At 37.3% G+C, this 17,389-nt stretch overlaps 1 protein-coding gene across 1 annotated transcript in view; it reads left to right on the top strand.

Moving 5' to 3' along the window:
* The window catches only part of TTN (titin), a 295,008-nt gene that overhangs the window by 115,814 nt on the left and 161,805 nt on the right, over positions 1–17,389 (top strand). Inside the window, 30 exon segments of the mRNA XM_039855355.1 lie at positions 60–338; positions 433–720; positions 910–1,188; positions 1,275–1,553; positions 1,650–1,661; positions 1,664–1,927; positions 2,068–2,355; positions 2,498–2,785; positions 4,073–4,354; positions 4,591–4,869; positions 5,278–5,559; positions 5,679–5,957; positions 6,453–6,740; positions 6,840–7,118; positions 7,229–7,507; positions 7,597–7,875; positions 8,478–8,765; positions 8,913–9,200; positions 9,668–9,958; positions 11,642–11,929; positions 12,525–12,617; positions 12,736–13,021; positions 13,824–14,007; positions 14,196–14,285; positions 14,373–14,640; positions 14,745–15,005; positions 16,160–16,369; positions 16,576–16,653; positions 16,760–16,786; positions 17,203–17,262. Coding sequence (XP_039711289.1) covers positions 60–338; positions 433–720; positions 910–1,188; positions 1,275–1,553; positions 1,650–1,661; positions 1,664–1,927; positions 2,068–2,355; positions 2,498–2,785; positions 4,073–4,354; positions 4,591–4,869; positions 5,278–5,559; positions 5,679–5,957; positions 6,453–6,740; positions 6,840–7,118; positions 7,229–7,507; positions 7,597–7,875; positions 8,478–8,765; positions 8,913–9,200; positions 9,668–9,958; positions 11,642–11,929; positions 12,525–12,617; positions 12,736–13,021; positions 13,824–14,007; positions 14,196–14,285; positions 14,373–14,640; positions 14,745–15,005; positions 16,160–16,369; positions 16,576–16,653; positions 16,760–16,786; positions 17,203–17,262 — 6,936 coding nt within the window.

Here is a 17,389-nt window from a genome sequence, read left to right as displayed (position 1 = left end):
AATCAATATTGATTTGGAAGGCAATTTTATTTTCAATGCACAATACCTCTTTTTTTTAGAACCAGCCAGAATCACAGAGAAGCCAGAACCCATGACCATCACTACTGGAAATCCTTTTGCATTAGAATGTGTAGTGGCTGGAACACCAGAACTTTCAACCAGGTGGTTCAAAGATGGGAGAGAATTATCTGCAGACAGCAAACATCACATCACATTTGTCAACAAAGTGGCTTCACTTAAGATCCCTTGTGCAGAGATGAGTGACAAGGGGTTATATAGCTTTGAAGTGAAAAACAGTGTTGGTAAAAGTAACTGCACTGTATCTGTCCACGTTTCGGGTGAGTACTATGAGGTTTTTATGAATATATAATTTTTCCTGGAAAAAAAAAAGAGAGCTTCTCCTTAAATGAAAAACTACCCTTCTCCACATAGATCGAGTTGTGCCTCCTTCCTTCATCCGCAAGCTGAAAGACACAAACGCTGTCCTGGGGGCCTCAGTGGTTTTGGAGTGCCGAGTCTCTGGCTCGGCGCCGATCTCAGTTGGCTGGTTTCAGGATGGAAATGAGATCGTTAGCGGGCCTAAATGTCAGTCCAGCTTTTCGGAAAATGTCTGTACTTTGAATCTGAAATTATTGGAGCCTTCCGACACAGGCATATACACGTGTGTGGCTGCCAACGTGGCTGGTTCTGATGAGTGCTCAGCAGTGCTGACTGTGCAAGGTCAGTGTGCAAGGATCAGATCCCTGCTTCTCTACATCTCATCCACATGATCAGGCATCTGCCTTGCATGGAATTTCTTTGCTATGTTTTCATTTTTAGTCTTAGCCCCTTTTTCTTCAAGTAGCAAAAGCACTTCTCACTTGGATTTCTTTTTTTCTCTTGATCTTCCCCTCCCCCCGGGGTATCTAGAACCACCATCTTTTGAACAAACGCCTGATTCTGTGGAAGTTTTACCTGGAATGAGTCTCACATTCACCAGTGTCATTAGAGGCACCCCTCCTTTCAAGGTCAAATGGTTTAAAGGCAGCAAGGAGCTGGTGCCAGGGGAGTCATGCACCATCTCTCTGGAAGATTCTATCGCAGAATTGGAGCTGTTTGAGGTGGAGCCATTGCAGAGTGGAGACTATTCTTGCCTTGTTACTAACGATGCTGGCAGCGCTTCCTGTACCACACATCTTTTTGTGAAAGGTTTGCTCTTCTTTCCAATTTGTCTCTTAAATTTTTCTGTCTTCACTTGAAGATGTCCATTTTACCCTCATATTTTCTCCTTATAGAACCAGCCACCTTTGTGAAAAGACTGGCTGATCTCAGTGTTGAGTCAGGAAGCCCCATAGTTCTTGAAGCCACATATACTGGCACACCTCCCATCTCAGTAAGCTGGATGAAGAACGAATTCCCTCTTTCACAGTCTCCGAACTGCAGTATTACTATGACAGAAAAATCTACAATATTAGAAATTCTTGACAGCACAATAGAAGATTATGCACAGTACAGCTGCCTGATAGAAAATGAGGCTGGTCAAGATATTTGTGAAGCTCTGGTATCTGTCTTAGGTGTGTTAACAGTTATCTCTTTATGTTGTTTTCTTTCATTTAAAACGCCCTCTTTTAGTTAGCATGATTGATTGACTACCATTCTTTGTACCTTAGAACCACCCTACTTTATGAACCTCTGGAACATGTGGAAGCAGCCATTGGAGAACCTACAACTTTACAGTGTAAAGTGGATGGAACTCCAGAAATTAGAATTTCATGGTATAAAGAGCACACAAAGCTACGATCAGCTCCTGCATATAAAATGCAATTCAAAAATAATGTTGCCTCTTTAGTAATCAACAAAGTGGATCACAGCGATGTGGGAGAGTACACATGCAAAGCAGAAAACAGTGTGGGGGCAGTCGCTTCTTCAGCTGTGCTTGTTATCAAAGGTGATGATGGGTTTGCTTAACAAATCTTGCTGACTGTTGACAGATCCATTTTCTTAAAAACATCAAAATTTTAATGGATTGAAATATGTTGTGGATGTTTTCCCTCTTGTAAATAAGAATTATTTGTCACTTCATTGCAGAGCGCAAACTTCCGCCTACCTTTGCGAGAAAACTGAAGGATGTTCATGAGACTCTTGGCTTCCCAGTTGCATTTGAATGTCGTATCAATGGCTCAGAACCTCTTCAAGTGTCTTGGTACAAAGATGGGGTACTTTTGAAAGATGATTCTAATTTGCAGACATCTTTCGTTCATAATGTAGCAACTCTTCAGATTTTGCGAACTGACCAGAGTCATGTTGGTCAGTACAACTGCTCAGCTTCTAATCCTCTTGGGACTGCTTCATCCAGCGCTAAACTCATTCTCGCAGGTGAGTAGCTTATCACATGACCCTCTTCATCATAAAGCAGCTTCACTGCTCTGGGCCACCAAAGGCTGGTGCCACCTTCTTTCTGCTCCATGTTTGGGAGCGTGAACACTGAAGTCACCATGTTCGTCTTCATTCTTTTCAGAGCATGAAGTGCCTCCTTTCTTTGATCTAAAGCCTGTATCAGTAGATCTTGCTCTTGGAGAAAGTGGTTCTTTTAAATGTCATGTAACTGGAACTGCACCAATCAAAATCACTTGGGCTAAAGATAACCGAGAGATTCGCCCTGGAGGCAACTACAAGATGACTTTGGTCGAAAATACTGCCACTCTGACAGTTCTCAAAGTAGGCAAAGGCGATGCTGGGCAGTATACCTGCTACGCAAGCAACGTTGCCGGAAAAGACTCTTGTTCTGCTCATCTGGGTGTACAAGGTACTTGTCCAAGTAAAGTAGCAAGGTCTCTTTTATGTTTTCAATATCTTAAAATATGGGAGGAAGGGTGTGCTTGAAAGTTATGTTTAGGACTATGTCTAGTAATTAGAAGTGATCATATGGATCCAAGTCCTTCCAAATAGGGTCAAGTTTTAAATTTTTTATTAAAAAAAATATATAAAACTGGTAAAACATGAACTGAAAGTCCATTTCCAAAGGCTAAAAAATAGAGACTAGAGATAGAGTGAATAAAAATTTTTCACAGAATTGCAAGGAATCCAAGTTTGAAGGAAGTTATCTTAGGGTAAAAAAAAAAAAAAGTTATCTCAAATGACTTATTTTCCACAGTAATTAGTAGTAAATAAATGGATTTTTTTCCTCTAAGGGATAGCAGAGCCTAAATCCTTCAAAAAGAGTCCAAATTAATTATGTCAACACCTTTTCCTCCACTAATCCCATTTACATAATATTGGAAGCTGCGGACAGAGGAGTTCATCAATATCTGACCATTTTTTTCTACAGCATGGCTGCTGTTCTCAAAAGTTAAATAGTTAACTCAGTGGACTGCTGGTCTAACCCTTTAGAGAATTTTTAAGGATTTTCGTGATGATGTTTTATAAATATCTTGAAGTTAAAATAGAATTCAATTTAGCAGCCCACTTGCTCTATGGCATATAGCTGTCTTTATCTCCCTAAGCTTGAATTTTCTGCTTCAGTTAATGAAGAAAGCATTGCTCTCCCACTTCAAAGGGAAATTATGAAAGATGTAGAAATATCTAAAGCCTATGTGAGAAAGTAGCACTTTAAAAATATTAAGATATCTGACCCAATTTTGCTATTCTGACTCGTCATGGTACATAATTGATCTTTTCAGCTATAGGAAGTAGACAGTTCTCCACCGATTCACATGCAGGAAAGTAATCAAACTGTCTTATTCCCCATGAGCCTCAGAGTGCTTCCAACAACAGATACACACTCTGCTTCTCATCTTGCACTAGAGAAGTGATTCTTTTCCTGGGACGAGGATTATACAAGAACTAGTGTCTTTTCCTCCTTCCTTTTGCAATAATATTTGATGTGGGTGCTGACAAAAATAAATGTATTTTATTTGAGGAATTTTATCTTTATGTTTCAGTTACTTATTCTTCCTTTAATGGCATCAAAAAAAATTTATTTTCTAGAGCTAAAAGACTTCTGTATTTGACAGAGATTCTTTTTATCATGTCACCTTGAATTATAAATGTCTTTTCCATCTCTTACATTGCGTTTTCCCTCTTGGTTCTGTAGAACCACCCAGGTTCATTAAGAAGCTAGAGCCTTCAAGAATTGTGAAACAAGGTGACTACACAAGATATGAATGTAAAATAGGAGGGTCTCCAGAAATCAAAATTTTATGGTACAAAGACGAGACCGAAATTCAAGAGAGCAGTAAATTCAGAATGTCGTTCCTTGACTCGGTGGCAGTGTTGGAAATGCACAACCTCAGTGTCGAGGACAGCGGAGACTACACATGCGAGGCCCACAACGCAGCAGGCAGTGCGAGCAGCAGCACTTCCTTAAAAGTCAAAGGTCAGGTCTTACTCTTTCTTTGTACTTTTCAAATCAGCCTCTTCTCTAGCTGTCCTTTCAGTACCTATTTGACTTTCTGTCAAGGTCTTAACATTTCTGAAGGATACGATAGAAAATTGTAAGTGGTGTTTTCTCTATGAAGTAATGGAAAACTGATTCTTACTTACAGTTATATACTTACAGAATACATTTCAATTTTCCTTTTTTTTTCTAACTTAATTACCTTCCAATTTTAGAACCACCCATTTTCCGCAAAAAGCCTCATCCCATTGAGACACTGAAAGGAACCGATATTCATCTTGAGTGTGAGCTTCAGGGTACTCCCCCATTTCAAGTTTCTTGGCACAAAGACAAGAGAGAACTTAGGAGTGGCAAGAAGTACAAAATAATGTCTGAGAACTTCCTTACGAGTATTCACATCTTGAATGTCGACACTGCAGACATTGGAGAATATCACTGTAAAGCCACAAATGATGTTGGGAGTGACACTTGTGTTGGTTCTATCACTCTGAAAGGTTAGAGTGACTTCATTCTCTTCCGCTTGTTATTTTTCTTCTAATTTTAATACTCTTTTGACCCCTTAGCTATTGCCCAGTCCTTCATCACTAACTCTCTTCTACTCTTCCTATTTTTTCCTTTCCAAATCTTTTTGTTTAGTGTACATCCCAGTTCTAATTCCTACTGAGTATCCTTGTAGACATTTTTTCCAATAGGTTTTGATTGGATTTAGAAAGCTGAAAAGGACAAGACATTCAACTCTCCACTTAATACACACACTAATATGTCCCTGCACCCACTCACCAAAAATGCGTCTTATATACAATAACACATTACCACAAGTTTGATCCCTAGCATCTATGACTTGAGAAAAATACTATTAACCCCACACATTTCAAATCCACTATTTGCCTCTTTCTTACCAGCACCACCAAGATTCGTGAAGAAGCTCAGTGACATTTCTACCATCGTTGGTGAAGAGGTTCAGCTGCAGACTGCTATTGAAGGCGCTGAGCCGATTTCCGTGGTGTGGTTCAAAGATAAGGGAGAAATTGTTAGAGAGAGTGACAACGTATGGATTTCTTATTCAGAAAATATTGCCACCCTGCAGTTTTCAAGAGCAGAAACAGCCAATGCTGGGAAGTACACCTGTCAGATCAAAAACGATGCTGGAATGCAAGAGTGCTTCGCCACACTCTCCGTTCTCGGTTAGTACGAATAGGTGCTATTACAAATGCAAGGCACACACTTACCAGTGGCTGTGTTTTCTTTAGTTTTTCTTTCGATTTGATTTTAAAATTTGCTTGCAATTGACATCTCACTTCAGAACCTGCAGCAATTGTGGAAAAGCCAGAATCCATAAAAGTTACCACAGGAGACACCTGTACCTTGGAGTGCACGGTCACCGGCACACCCGAGCTCAGTACTAAGTGGTTTAAGGATGGAAAAGAGCTGGCAAGTGACAACAAATACAAAATAAGCTTCTTCAACAAAGTATCTGGCCTTAAGATCATCAACGTGGCGCCCAGTGACAGTGGAGTGTACAGTTTTGAGGTGCAAAATCCTGTTGGCAAAGACAGCTGCACAGCCTCAGTTCAAGTTTCAGGTTGGTTGGTTGGTTGGGCTTTTGTTTCAATGTTAGTATAATTCCTGATTTACATATACGTGTATGAGTGTGGCATGGGTCTGGCATCCTCCGAATTAGCAAAATCAGAGGTAACATACCTATAGAGTTAGAAGAAAACCAAGTTCAAAAGTTATATCCCTTTGTCCTGGAGGAATTTTCACAATTCAGGGTGGTGGGAATAAAACTTAATCCCTGGATAAGAATAAAGTGGTCTTCTACTGTCACTTATGCTGAAATAATTCACCGTATAATGAGTCACGGCAAAGAGAGACCAAAATCCCTAGCAAGTCAACCAGTGCATCTTGCGCATTGATTTTCAAAGTTTCCAGTCTTGTGAATCTACAGGGAATTCTTTGATACCCTCGCAAAAGAGCCAAATGGACCTAGGAATATTCCATTAAAAAGACAATAACTCTGTTTTCAAATCATTTTATAACTGATGTCACTTGTTTGTTTGATTTTTATCACATTCAGACCGAATCGTGCCTCCTTCATTCACAAGAAAATTGAAAGAGGCGAATGGCCTGTCTGGGTCCTCGGTTGTAATGGAGTGCAAAGTCTATGGATCCCCTCCAATCTCTGTCTCTTGGTTCCATGAGGGAAATGAGATCAGCAGTGGAAGGAAGTACCAGACCACCTTGACAGATAACACTTGTGCTTTAACTGTGAACATGCTAGAAGAATCAGACGCCGGTGACTACACATGTGTAGCTACTAACGTAGCTGGTTCTGATGAATGCAGTGCTCCTTTGACTGTGAGAGGTCAGTAATATAGAATTGCATTTCATAATTGACTAAGCATTTTTATCATCACAGATCAAAACTATTAAATTTTTTCTGGTATATGCTTTTTTTGTTTAGAACCACCGTCTTTTGTTCAGAAACCTGACGCCATGGATGTTTTAACTGGAACCAATGTAACTTTCACAAGCATCATAAAAGGAACACCACCTTTCAGTGTCAGCTGGTTCAAGGGTAGCAGTGAACTAGTACCAGGGGACAGATGTAATGTGTCTTTGGAGGATTCAGTGGCTGAACTGGAGTTGTTTGATGTAGATACATCACAAAGTGGAGAATATACCTGCATAGTTAGTAATGAAGCGGGCAAAGCATCTTGTACAACACATCTCTATGTCAAAGGTTTGCTTGGCTGCTATTCCACATTTTTACAATTAACATACATGAAATAATAGACATATCTATATCCATGTGTATATGTGTTTGATTTCATACTTTCAATTTGTTTTTAGCTCCAGCTAAATTTGTGAAGAGACTCAATGATTACAGCATAGAGAAAGGAAAAGCACTGATCCTAGAAGGCGCATACATTGGAACTCCTCCCATTTCAGTTACATGGAAGAAAAATGGCATAAATATAACTCCTTCTCAGAAGTGTAATATAACCACAACTGAAAAATCTTCAATCCTGGAAATTCCAAGTACCGTAGTAGAGGATGCAGGGCAGTACAACTGCTACATTGAAAATGCTTCTGGAAAAGATTCCTGTTCAGCACAAATACTGATCCTAGGTTTGTTGTGACTGTATATTCCTACCTTTAGACACAAATAATCATTCTGGCATGTCTCCTTCATGACTGATTATCTCTCTTGTCTGCAGAACCACCGTATTTTGTCAAACAGTTAGAGCCTGTTAAAGTGACAGTTGGAGATTCTGCCTCTTTGCAATGCCAGCTTGCTGGGACCCCTGAGATCGGGGTATCCTGGTATAAAGGAGATACAAAACTGAGACCCACTACCACCTGCAAAATGCATTTTAAGAACAATGTTGCTACACTGGTTTTCAACCAGGTTGATAGTAACGACAGTGGAGAATACATCTGCAGAGCTGAAAACAGTGTGGGAGAAGTTTCTTCATCAACTTTCCTTACTGTTCAAGGTGATTGCAATATTTCAAAAGTGAATGAATTTGCATTTCTTTTGAACAAAATTTAAAGTAATCTGGTGAGGGCTGTCTTTTTTAGATACGTTTTTTCAAATGTAAAATTTTCTTCCCAAGTAATGTCATCTACAGTTAGTGGCTTATCTTTTCTATCCCCTTCCCATCTCTGTCTAGAGGAAAGATGACTAAATCTTCAGCTGGAAGGATCATGAAATCTTTTTTCTCTTTAATTAAATCGTTAAAAAAAGAGTGACCATATTTTTAAAATTTCACCCCATGAGTGTCTCATTCAGATTGCTAGAAGGCAGTCTTAAAAAGTAGGAGAATCTGCTGCCTACCTGGAGATGTACCTCTCACAGATCAATTTCTCTCCTGACATACATATCTTTATACCTTCTGTGCATTAGGCTGCCCTCAGAGTGAAACTTTTGCTCCAAAAGTTTACGTTTTCCCCTGTGTCCAAGTTAATTCAAGAGATGTTATTGCCTCCTGACATTTTTATAGAAATACCATTACCTATGTAATACTAACTATAAGAAGAATATTCAGTAAATTTAAAACGTCCAGAAGTATTTATTACTTTAATTCGGTTCCTACAGAACAAAAACTTCCACCATCGTTTTCTCGACAATTGAGAGATGTTCAAGAAACAGTTGGACTGCCAGTCGTTTTTGAATGTGCCATAAATGGATCAGAACCTATCTCAGTGTCTTGGTATAAAGACGGCAAGCCATTGAAAGATGGCCCAAATGTGCAAACATCATTTTTAGATAATGTAGCCACTCTCAATATTTTTAAAACAGATCGAAGCCTTGCAGGCCAGTATTCTTGCACAGCTACAAATCCTATAGGGTCTGCTTCTTCTAGTGCCAAACTCATTCTCACAGGTATGTGGATTCTTGAACTTCTTTTTATTTCTGTAAATTAAATTTTTACAATGAGATACGAAATTAGGGAGAAAACGTCATGATTTCTGTAAACTGGGATGGTCCAGACATGGAGTCTGAAAACTCATCTTTCCTTTCTCTTTCTAGAGGGTAGGAACCCACCCTTCTTTGACATTCGCATTGCCCCTGTGGATGCCGTGGTGGGAGAAAGTGCGGACTTTGAGTGCCACGTCACAGGGACACAACCGATAAAGGTCAGCTGGGCCAAAGATGGCAAAGAGATACGAAGCGGTGGCAACTACCAGATTAGTTATCTGGAAAATAGTGCCCATCTGACAATTCTGAAAGTAGACAAGGGAGACTCTGGACAATATACCTGCTATGCTGTGAATGAAGTGGGAAAGGACTCCTGTGCAGCTCAACTTAATATAAAAGGTAAAGTTTATTTTGCATGTGGTCCGACAAAATGTAATCATCTTATATTCAGTACTAAGGGTGCAGTTTTTATCAGGACAAATGAAATTGAGGACAACATTTTTAAGCAAATGGCATAAGAATATAGGAGGAAATGTTTCTTTAGAGAACAGGTGATCTTTTAAAATCTGTATTTCTGTAAAATTTTATAAATAACCCTAAAATTACCTGCTTTGTCTATTTTACATATTATCTAATTCTGTAAATGGTCATAAGTTATTGTTATCATTCAACTCATAAATCAGATCAGAGAATAGTTTAGAATAAACTTTAGAAGGAGGCTGCAATGTTTAGGAACATACTGATATGCTGTATCTAGTTGGTCAGCATTGACTTTCAACAAGAAAATGACTTATTTTTCTTGAAAAGTCTCATTTTAATAACCCACTTCTGAATTCCACTTCATATATCCTTGCAATTTCTTACAGAGAGGCTAATTCCACCAAGTTTCACTAAAAAACTCTCAGAGACAGTAGAAGAAACAGAAGGGAATTCTTTCAAACTCGAGGGCCGTGTTGCTGGTTCCCAGCCTATAACTGTTGCTTGGTACAAGAATAATATAGAGATACATCCAACTTCTAACTGTGAAATCACATTCAAGAACAACACACTGCTGCTGCAAGTCAGGAAGGCGGGCATGGGCGACGCTGGTTTGTACACGTGCAAACTGTCGAATGACGCAGGCTCTGCTCTGTGTACCTCTTCAGTTGTCATCAAAGGTTAGTTATGTTCACAACCTCCAGGCTGTTGTGTTTTTTCACTGCCTGTAAGATAACCATGTACATTTCTTCTGACATGTCTGTTTCTTCTTCAACTCTGTTGATCGAGTAAGTGATAATGGATATAAATATACATTATCTAATTGGATTGACATAATTCCATCTATGTTTACTTAAAATATATGTAATTTGTAACTTAATTGCATGGCCCAGCAAAGTAGGTGTCATATAATAAATAGATGGAGTGAAAATCTTAGCCGGTAAATTATAATCCCAAAATTCTCTCAGGCAATTAGTGGTCTATGTTTACTTTGAAATTCATGTATAAGTGATGTATAAATTTTTATGAAGCATATGTATTTTGATATATTCTTAGATTTCCATCATTGAATATTGCGTTAGCTTTGCTTATTATACCTTACATCACATTCTGAAACATTCCCTTTTCTAATTATATTTTTAAAGGATTATTATTTAACATATATTGCCCAAAGCTTTTAGGCTGTAAATGAATATTAATCCTCGTTAAAAGAGTAAATTTGCTTAAAAAGAAAAGAAGATGAGTGGAATGATGTTGCATGTTTTTATGGAGGATGTATTTAAATACATAGTCATAGCATGAGGCACAAAAATAGACTCTGTCTGATCCTCTGACCATAATGGCTTCACCCAGATGATTATGATGTAGATTCATCAAACTCATTTTACAAACTAACTTCCTAAAGCAGCTTGAAATTGATTACCAGGTGAAGACTGTTGGCCATTTCAGGCTGCACAGATAATAGGTTAATATCACTAATAGGCTAATATCATGGAGGTGTCTTAAAATTCAAATTTCAACCACTCATTTAATAGGATTTAAGTGCACTTAGTTTTAAAATATGATTTATATTCCTGATGCTTTTGCCATTGAGTAGATAAAGCTTTCTATAGAATTCTGAGGTTATTTACCTATAGAGTTAAAAAAGAGGAGTAGCCATCAGAAGTTTTAGTCTTTACAATCATGAATTTTGCCTTATCTTATTTAATGGTCTCAGAACCACTAAATAAAATCATACATGACACTGAGTTTCCCATGGCCTTCTTAGCGTGTTACTCGTGTCTTTTCATTGGTTTTTATTTGCACACTGAGCTTTAATTCCTAATTCCTTTAGGCAAAGATTGGAATTTAAATGCCACTGTAACTGCATTTAATAGCTAGTGATGAACATCAGAGAAAATCACATATTAAGATGTGGGCTCATGGACTACTCAAATGTTGACTTTCTTTCCCAGAGAGTAGCAAGAATTCTAAATGAGCAGAATTCCCCAATAAGCCCTTAGATTTTAGAGTTCAGAGAAAATGCAGCTTACCCAGGTTTGAAAGAATCAATAGTATGCACAGGAGTCAATAACTGCCAGTAAAATGTTTGCAGTGCTTAATCGGGACAGATGCTTAGGTGGTCTATGGACAGCATGACATCTGTTCTTTGCTTGTTTTTAAACCTCTATCTTTTTTTTTTTTAAAATCCAACAAATGTAACTATTGACTTTGTAGAGGAATCGATCAGGCACAGTGACTCAGTTCTACTACAGCATCTAGTGTTATTTTAGACGCAAAACGGAGTTCTTTTCTGGAATTTAATACTTATTTGCCTTTCAGTTCTTCTTTATTTTGTGTTTAAAAATGCTTTTTCATTCCAGAACCTAAGAAGCCACCTGTGTTTGATCGGCACCTTACTCCAGTAACAGTGAGTGAAGGAGAATTCGTGCAGCTCAGCTGCCACGTCCAGGGTTCAGAGCCGATCAGGATCCAGTGGTTGAAGGCTGGCAGAGAAATAAAGCCTTCAGACAGATGCAGCTTCAGCTTTGCTAACGGGACTGCTGTGCTGGAGCTCAAGGATGTGGCTAAAGCAGATTCAGGAGATTATGTGTGTAAAGCTTCAAATGTTGCTGGAAGCGACACTTCCAAATCAAAAGTGACCATTAAAGGTACAGACACTTCAAAAGTGTTATTCAGATTAAGTCAGCGACTGCTCACATATATCTTTTACAATTTAAATAGGAATAGAATTAGGTGTTTAAAAACCTCAGTTATTGCTCATTTGTAATTTATAACCTCACTATAATTGAAGTATTAGATAATTTAATGGAAATATTGTCAATACAAATTGTCAGAAATGACCCCAAATTCACTATGATATTTCTATTTCTTGAACCTTTTTCACCATATTCAAGAGGGTGTAATTAGGTGAAGTTCTAAAATGACGCTGTAATAATGTGGCATAAGGTAGCCTGATGGAAATCAAAACCCGGGTGGAAATCTGTATAATAAAGCCAAGTCAAGAAAGATAAGGTGTGATACTGCTAATATGATTGCAGTTCAACACTCCAACCTGCATATGATAACTACAACTAGTTACAAATACATGTGATGAAACTGCTTTATCTTCTGTGATCCACCCTCATATAGAATTGCATGATATTTTAGACTCTGCCAAAGTCCTAAAACTTACATTACAAAGAGAATTATTTATTGCAATCTTAAGGTAATTGTGACAGCAAAACATGTAAATGTGTTTTTTAGACAAACCAACTGCTGCCCCAGCAGCTAAGAAGGCAGCCGTGGATGGGAAGCTCTTCTTCGTGTCAGAGCCTCAGAGTATCAGAGTGGTAGAAAGTAAGTGTTCCATGAAATGTACACCTTCATCTATCCTCTACACGTTACTACCAATTTAACTTTGGAAGAACTCATTTTAGAAAATTAAGTTTTTCATTTGTTTCTATTATTTCTTTAGAAACCACTGCAACATTTATCGCAAAAGTTGGCGGTGATCCGATCCCCAGTGTTAAGTGGACGAAAGGGAAATGGAGGCAACTGAACCAAGGAGGTCGCGTGTTTATCTACCAGAAAGACGACGAAGCGAAGTTGGAGATCAGAGACACCACAAAAACTGATTCCGGGTTATACCGATGTGTCGCATTCAATAAACATGGCGAAATTGAAAGTAATGTTAACCTCCAGGTGGATGAAAGGAAGAAACAAGAGAAAATTGAAGGAGATCTTAGAGCATTGCTGAAAAAGTAAGTTCAATAAAAAACTGTAAATTTCCACTCACAAAAGAGATCTCTCAAGGGGTATCGATCATCCCCTCCAAGATTCAGATTGGCAAAGAACATAAGCGTGCAGACATTTTAACAGGAACAAATAAACAGTTACACGATATTTGAGTGGAAGTTATTAACTCATTAAGAACAATTTCTGAATAATCATGAGACAGTTTTGAGAATGAGGTGAACTTTTATTAAAATTTTAAACAAAGGAAATGTCCTATATGGAAAATTGGGTGTGTCTAAGTATAAGATTTTTGTTTCTATGTATGATTTCTCCTGCTCTGAATCATTTTCTAGATCAGCTATTTTAAACATTCGTTATTACCAATAATTTCAACACAATATATATTTTGACATAGTAATTGGATTATTAAATTAATCAACATTTAATTTCCACACATCTTTCCCATGACATTTATCTCTTATTAATACCTTCTATGGCTGTTATTATTTTTCCTTGTAATTATTTCACAAGGCTCTTTAGTTGTAAAGTTTACATGTTTCCACTGTTCTTTCCTTTCTTAAACTCTTTGATCAAATTTTTGTACTTTAGAACAATGGTCCAAACTTAATCCACTCCATCTCCGAACCCACATTTTTTTTTTATGTTTCACAGTTAACATGGTAAAATCAATATTCTTTGGATAAAGGACACATAACTATTGCTTAGTTAGAAAAAAAATGTAATGACATTCGTAATCTTTGAATGATAATAGACAATTCGAAAAAAAGAGAAGACAAGTGGTATATATTTATTTCCTATTTTATTTAGGACTCCAGCCTTAAAGAGAGGCTCTGGAGAAGAAGAAGAAATTGATATCATGGAACTTCTCAAAAACGTTGATCCTAAAGAATATGAAAAATATGCCCGCATGTACGGAATCACTGACTTCCGTGGTCTTCTTCAAGCATTTGAACTGTTAAAGCAAAGTCAGGAAGAAGAGACACATAGATTGGTATGAGCTTTTGTATTATAGCATCATCTTTAAAAATTCACACTTGAAACATCTCATATATGCCCATTGAATTTCCAGACCCTGCAGTTGTATGAGATCATTTAATATAATCTAAGCAGCGTCAAGAATGGAAGCTGAATGTAGTCATGGAGTCCTGCGTGATGCTTATCTTTTTTTTCTCTCCTCAGGAAATTGAGGAGATAGAGAAGTCAGAGAAGGAAGAAAAGGAATTTGAAGAACTGGTATCATTTATTCAACAAAGGCTATCGCAGACAGAGGTAAAATGAAGTATGCTGATAATAAAGTGAACAAGTTATTATTGAGAATTAGCAGAACTAATGCATTTTAATTCTTTATTCTCATAGCCTGTCACTCTAATCAAGGATATTGAAAATCAGACAGTTTTGAAAGATAATGATGCTGTGTTTGAAATTGACATTAAGATTAATTATCCAGAAATCAAGCTTTCATGGTACAAAGGGACTGTAAAACTGGAGCCCAGTGATAAATTTGAAATAAGCATTGATGGTGATCGACATACACTCAGAGTCAAAAACTGTCAACTTAAAGATCAGGGGAATTACAGATTGGTGTGTGGCCCACATATTGCTAGTGCTAAACTGACTGTAATTGGTAAGTAAAAGGAGTTTTATTTTTTTTAAGTTGTGAGATCAATTTACTATTAAGCGTATCTGCATGTGATATTGAACAAAATATGTATCGCATCATACCAACAGAACCTGCTTGGGAACGGCATCTGCAGGACGTTACTTTGAAAGAAGGCCAGACATGCACCATGGCGTGCCAATTTTCTGTGCCAAATGTAAAATCCGAATGGTTCAGAAATGGCAGAATCCTTAAGCCCCAAGGTAGACATAAAACTGAAGTGGAACACAAAGTCCATAAGCTGACCATTGCAGATGTTCGAGCAGAAGATCAGGGACAATACACCTGCAAATGTGGAGACCTTGAAACTTCAGCAGAACTCAGGATTGAAGGTGACCGAAAGACTGTGGCTGGAGTTAATCCAGCAGAGATTAATGGCAAATGGTGTGCAGGACCGCTGCAACTCTGCCACCAAACATATCCCAGAGTGCTGCGTGTTCTCATTTTCCAAGACACATACTAATAGCAGTCACTACGTCTCAAAATTCATACAAAATCCAAAGGGAAATGTTCACATAAGTGCCAATTCTTTTGCATAGTTCTTTTGAACCAGTAGACTTCGATCTAAACTAGGACATGACTTTTCTAACAGTCATTTCTGTTAAATTCCATAATTCTGCTCAATTCAATAATTTTTTACAATTTTACTAAATTCTACAGTTCCAACATCTATAATTCTGAATCCTAGAAGGAATTCTTAGAAAAGACCAGATATCGAGGCTATGTATCTAGAAGATCTTAGCTAGGAGTTGATATTTTGTTTATAGGAATTAATTTGACTCTATCTGTATGAAGCTTTATAAATAAAATTAACAAAATATGTGAAGTATATTTTGCAGGTATTTTTTAAAAATAGTTATTTCAGATGAGGATCATATTCCAGTCTTCTGAATCTCTGAAATCAAGTGAAATCTTGATATTTAGAAGCAAACATATTCATTTCCTAATCCTTTGATTGTATGCATTATCTGAAAGCATCCTTGTACTGTATTGAGCAATATTTTGGCTATAATGATAGTATCTACTTCCAGTTTTCCTCTTGAGTTTGAAATGATTGCACAGGGAAAGTGAGGTATGTCAAATAAATGATTCTAGGTCCTGAATAGCAAAATTATTTTACAGAAGAAAGAATTTCAAAGGAGAGTAAATTATAAAGTAAAATTAGGTTTACATTCTCTTTATTTGGAACCTCCCATTTTACTAACATTTTTAAAGTTTAATTTGACTTTGGGGTTATAAGCACCCTTGACTATTGCTTTCATGTTAATATTTTAAGGACTTTCAGGGACTTCTTTCTACCCATCTACCTAATTTTTTGTTACTGATGCAAAGAATTGCATTTTCCTCTTGTTTTATATGTTCAGCACTTTTTTTTCTATTTTCCAGCTAGATACAAAGATGGAGACTTTAAATATCTGAGAAGAAAGTAGTGAAAGAAATTCCTTCCTATATAGTCTAACTTTGAACTCTCTTTGTACTTAAACAGCTGAACCAATTCAGTTTACGAAACGCATACAGAACATTGTGGTGAGCGAGCATCAATCTGCCACCTTTGAGTGCGAAGTGTCCTTTGATGATGCCATTGTAACATGGTACAAAGGACCAACAGAACTGACTGAGAGCCAGAAATACAACTTTAGGAATGATGGTCGCTGCCATTATATGACCATCCATAATGTGACCCCAGACGATGAAGGTAATTGACAGTGACCCTGTGAATATATAATTTAAAGCTTGTCTGTTTTATCTATTTCTACCCTATTTTACGCTTGCACTCTGTAATTCTATATAGAATGCTTTTTTAGGAAAGAGAAGTATAAATAAAAACGTACTATATTTAAACAAAGAAATGTTATTTACAAACATACCAGCAAACAAATATTTGACGATTCTTTTCCTTAGGTGTCTATTCAGTGATTGCTCGACTGGAGCCAAGAGGTGAAGCAAGAAGCACAGCAGAGCTGTACTTAACAACTAAAGGTCAGAAAACACCACATTAAAACCACTTAGGGATCTTTGAAACAAAGTAGCCTGCCAAGACAATTCTAAATACAAAAATGTTATTTATTATTTTTTTTTTCTGCAGAAATCAAACTTGAGATGAAGCCTCCTGGTAAGTTAAAAAAAAAAAAAATCAATCCTTGCATACAATACATTTCAATGTAATTTTGTAAATGATAGAAGCCAAACTAAAATGTCTAAAAGCATTATCTCTTTTTTTCAGTAAAATATTGTTCAGGAAAATGATACAAATGTTAGGCTTTGTGAGTTTTGGAAACTAGAGATAATAAGGTCTCATTCAACCGATGTTTAAGAGCATGCCAAATAGTGTAGCCATAGAACAAAAATTTTCACAGGGCATAAACATGCCTGTGTGGTTGCATATAAAACTTACCTATGGAGTTTGTGTCTATATGTTAAATTCTGCTCTAGGAAATAAATGCCTGACAATCAGACACATCTTAGTTGTCTAATAAAACACCTGTGTTTTCTGTCCCTCTATGCTTATCATTAAATGTCTCTTTTCAGATATTCCTGACTCCAGAGTTCCAATCCCTACCATGCCTATCAGAGCAGTACCACCAGAAGGTAGTATCCAGCACCCAAACATCTGGGCTTAGAGCAACAATATGCTACCACTAGGAAATTACTGATGCCAAACCATAGCAGAGAGCCAGAACAGAAACTTTTGTATTCTATTCTTCTCTGTGTAATC

This window comes from Pteropus medius, unplaced genomic scaffold (genome assembly GCF_902729225.1).
Source record: "Pteropus medius unplaced genomic scaffold, Ma_sr-lr_union100, whole genome shotgun sequence".
NCBI lineage: Eukaryota > Metazoa > Chordata > Mammalia > Chiroptera > Pteropodidae > Pteropus > Pteropus medius.
Note: the sequence above shows the minus strand (reverse complement) of the source record. Positions and strands in the feature narration are given on the sequence as shown.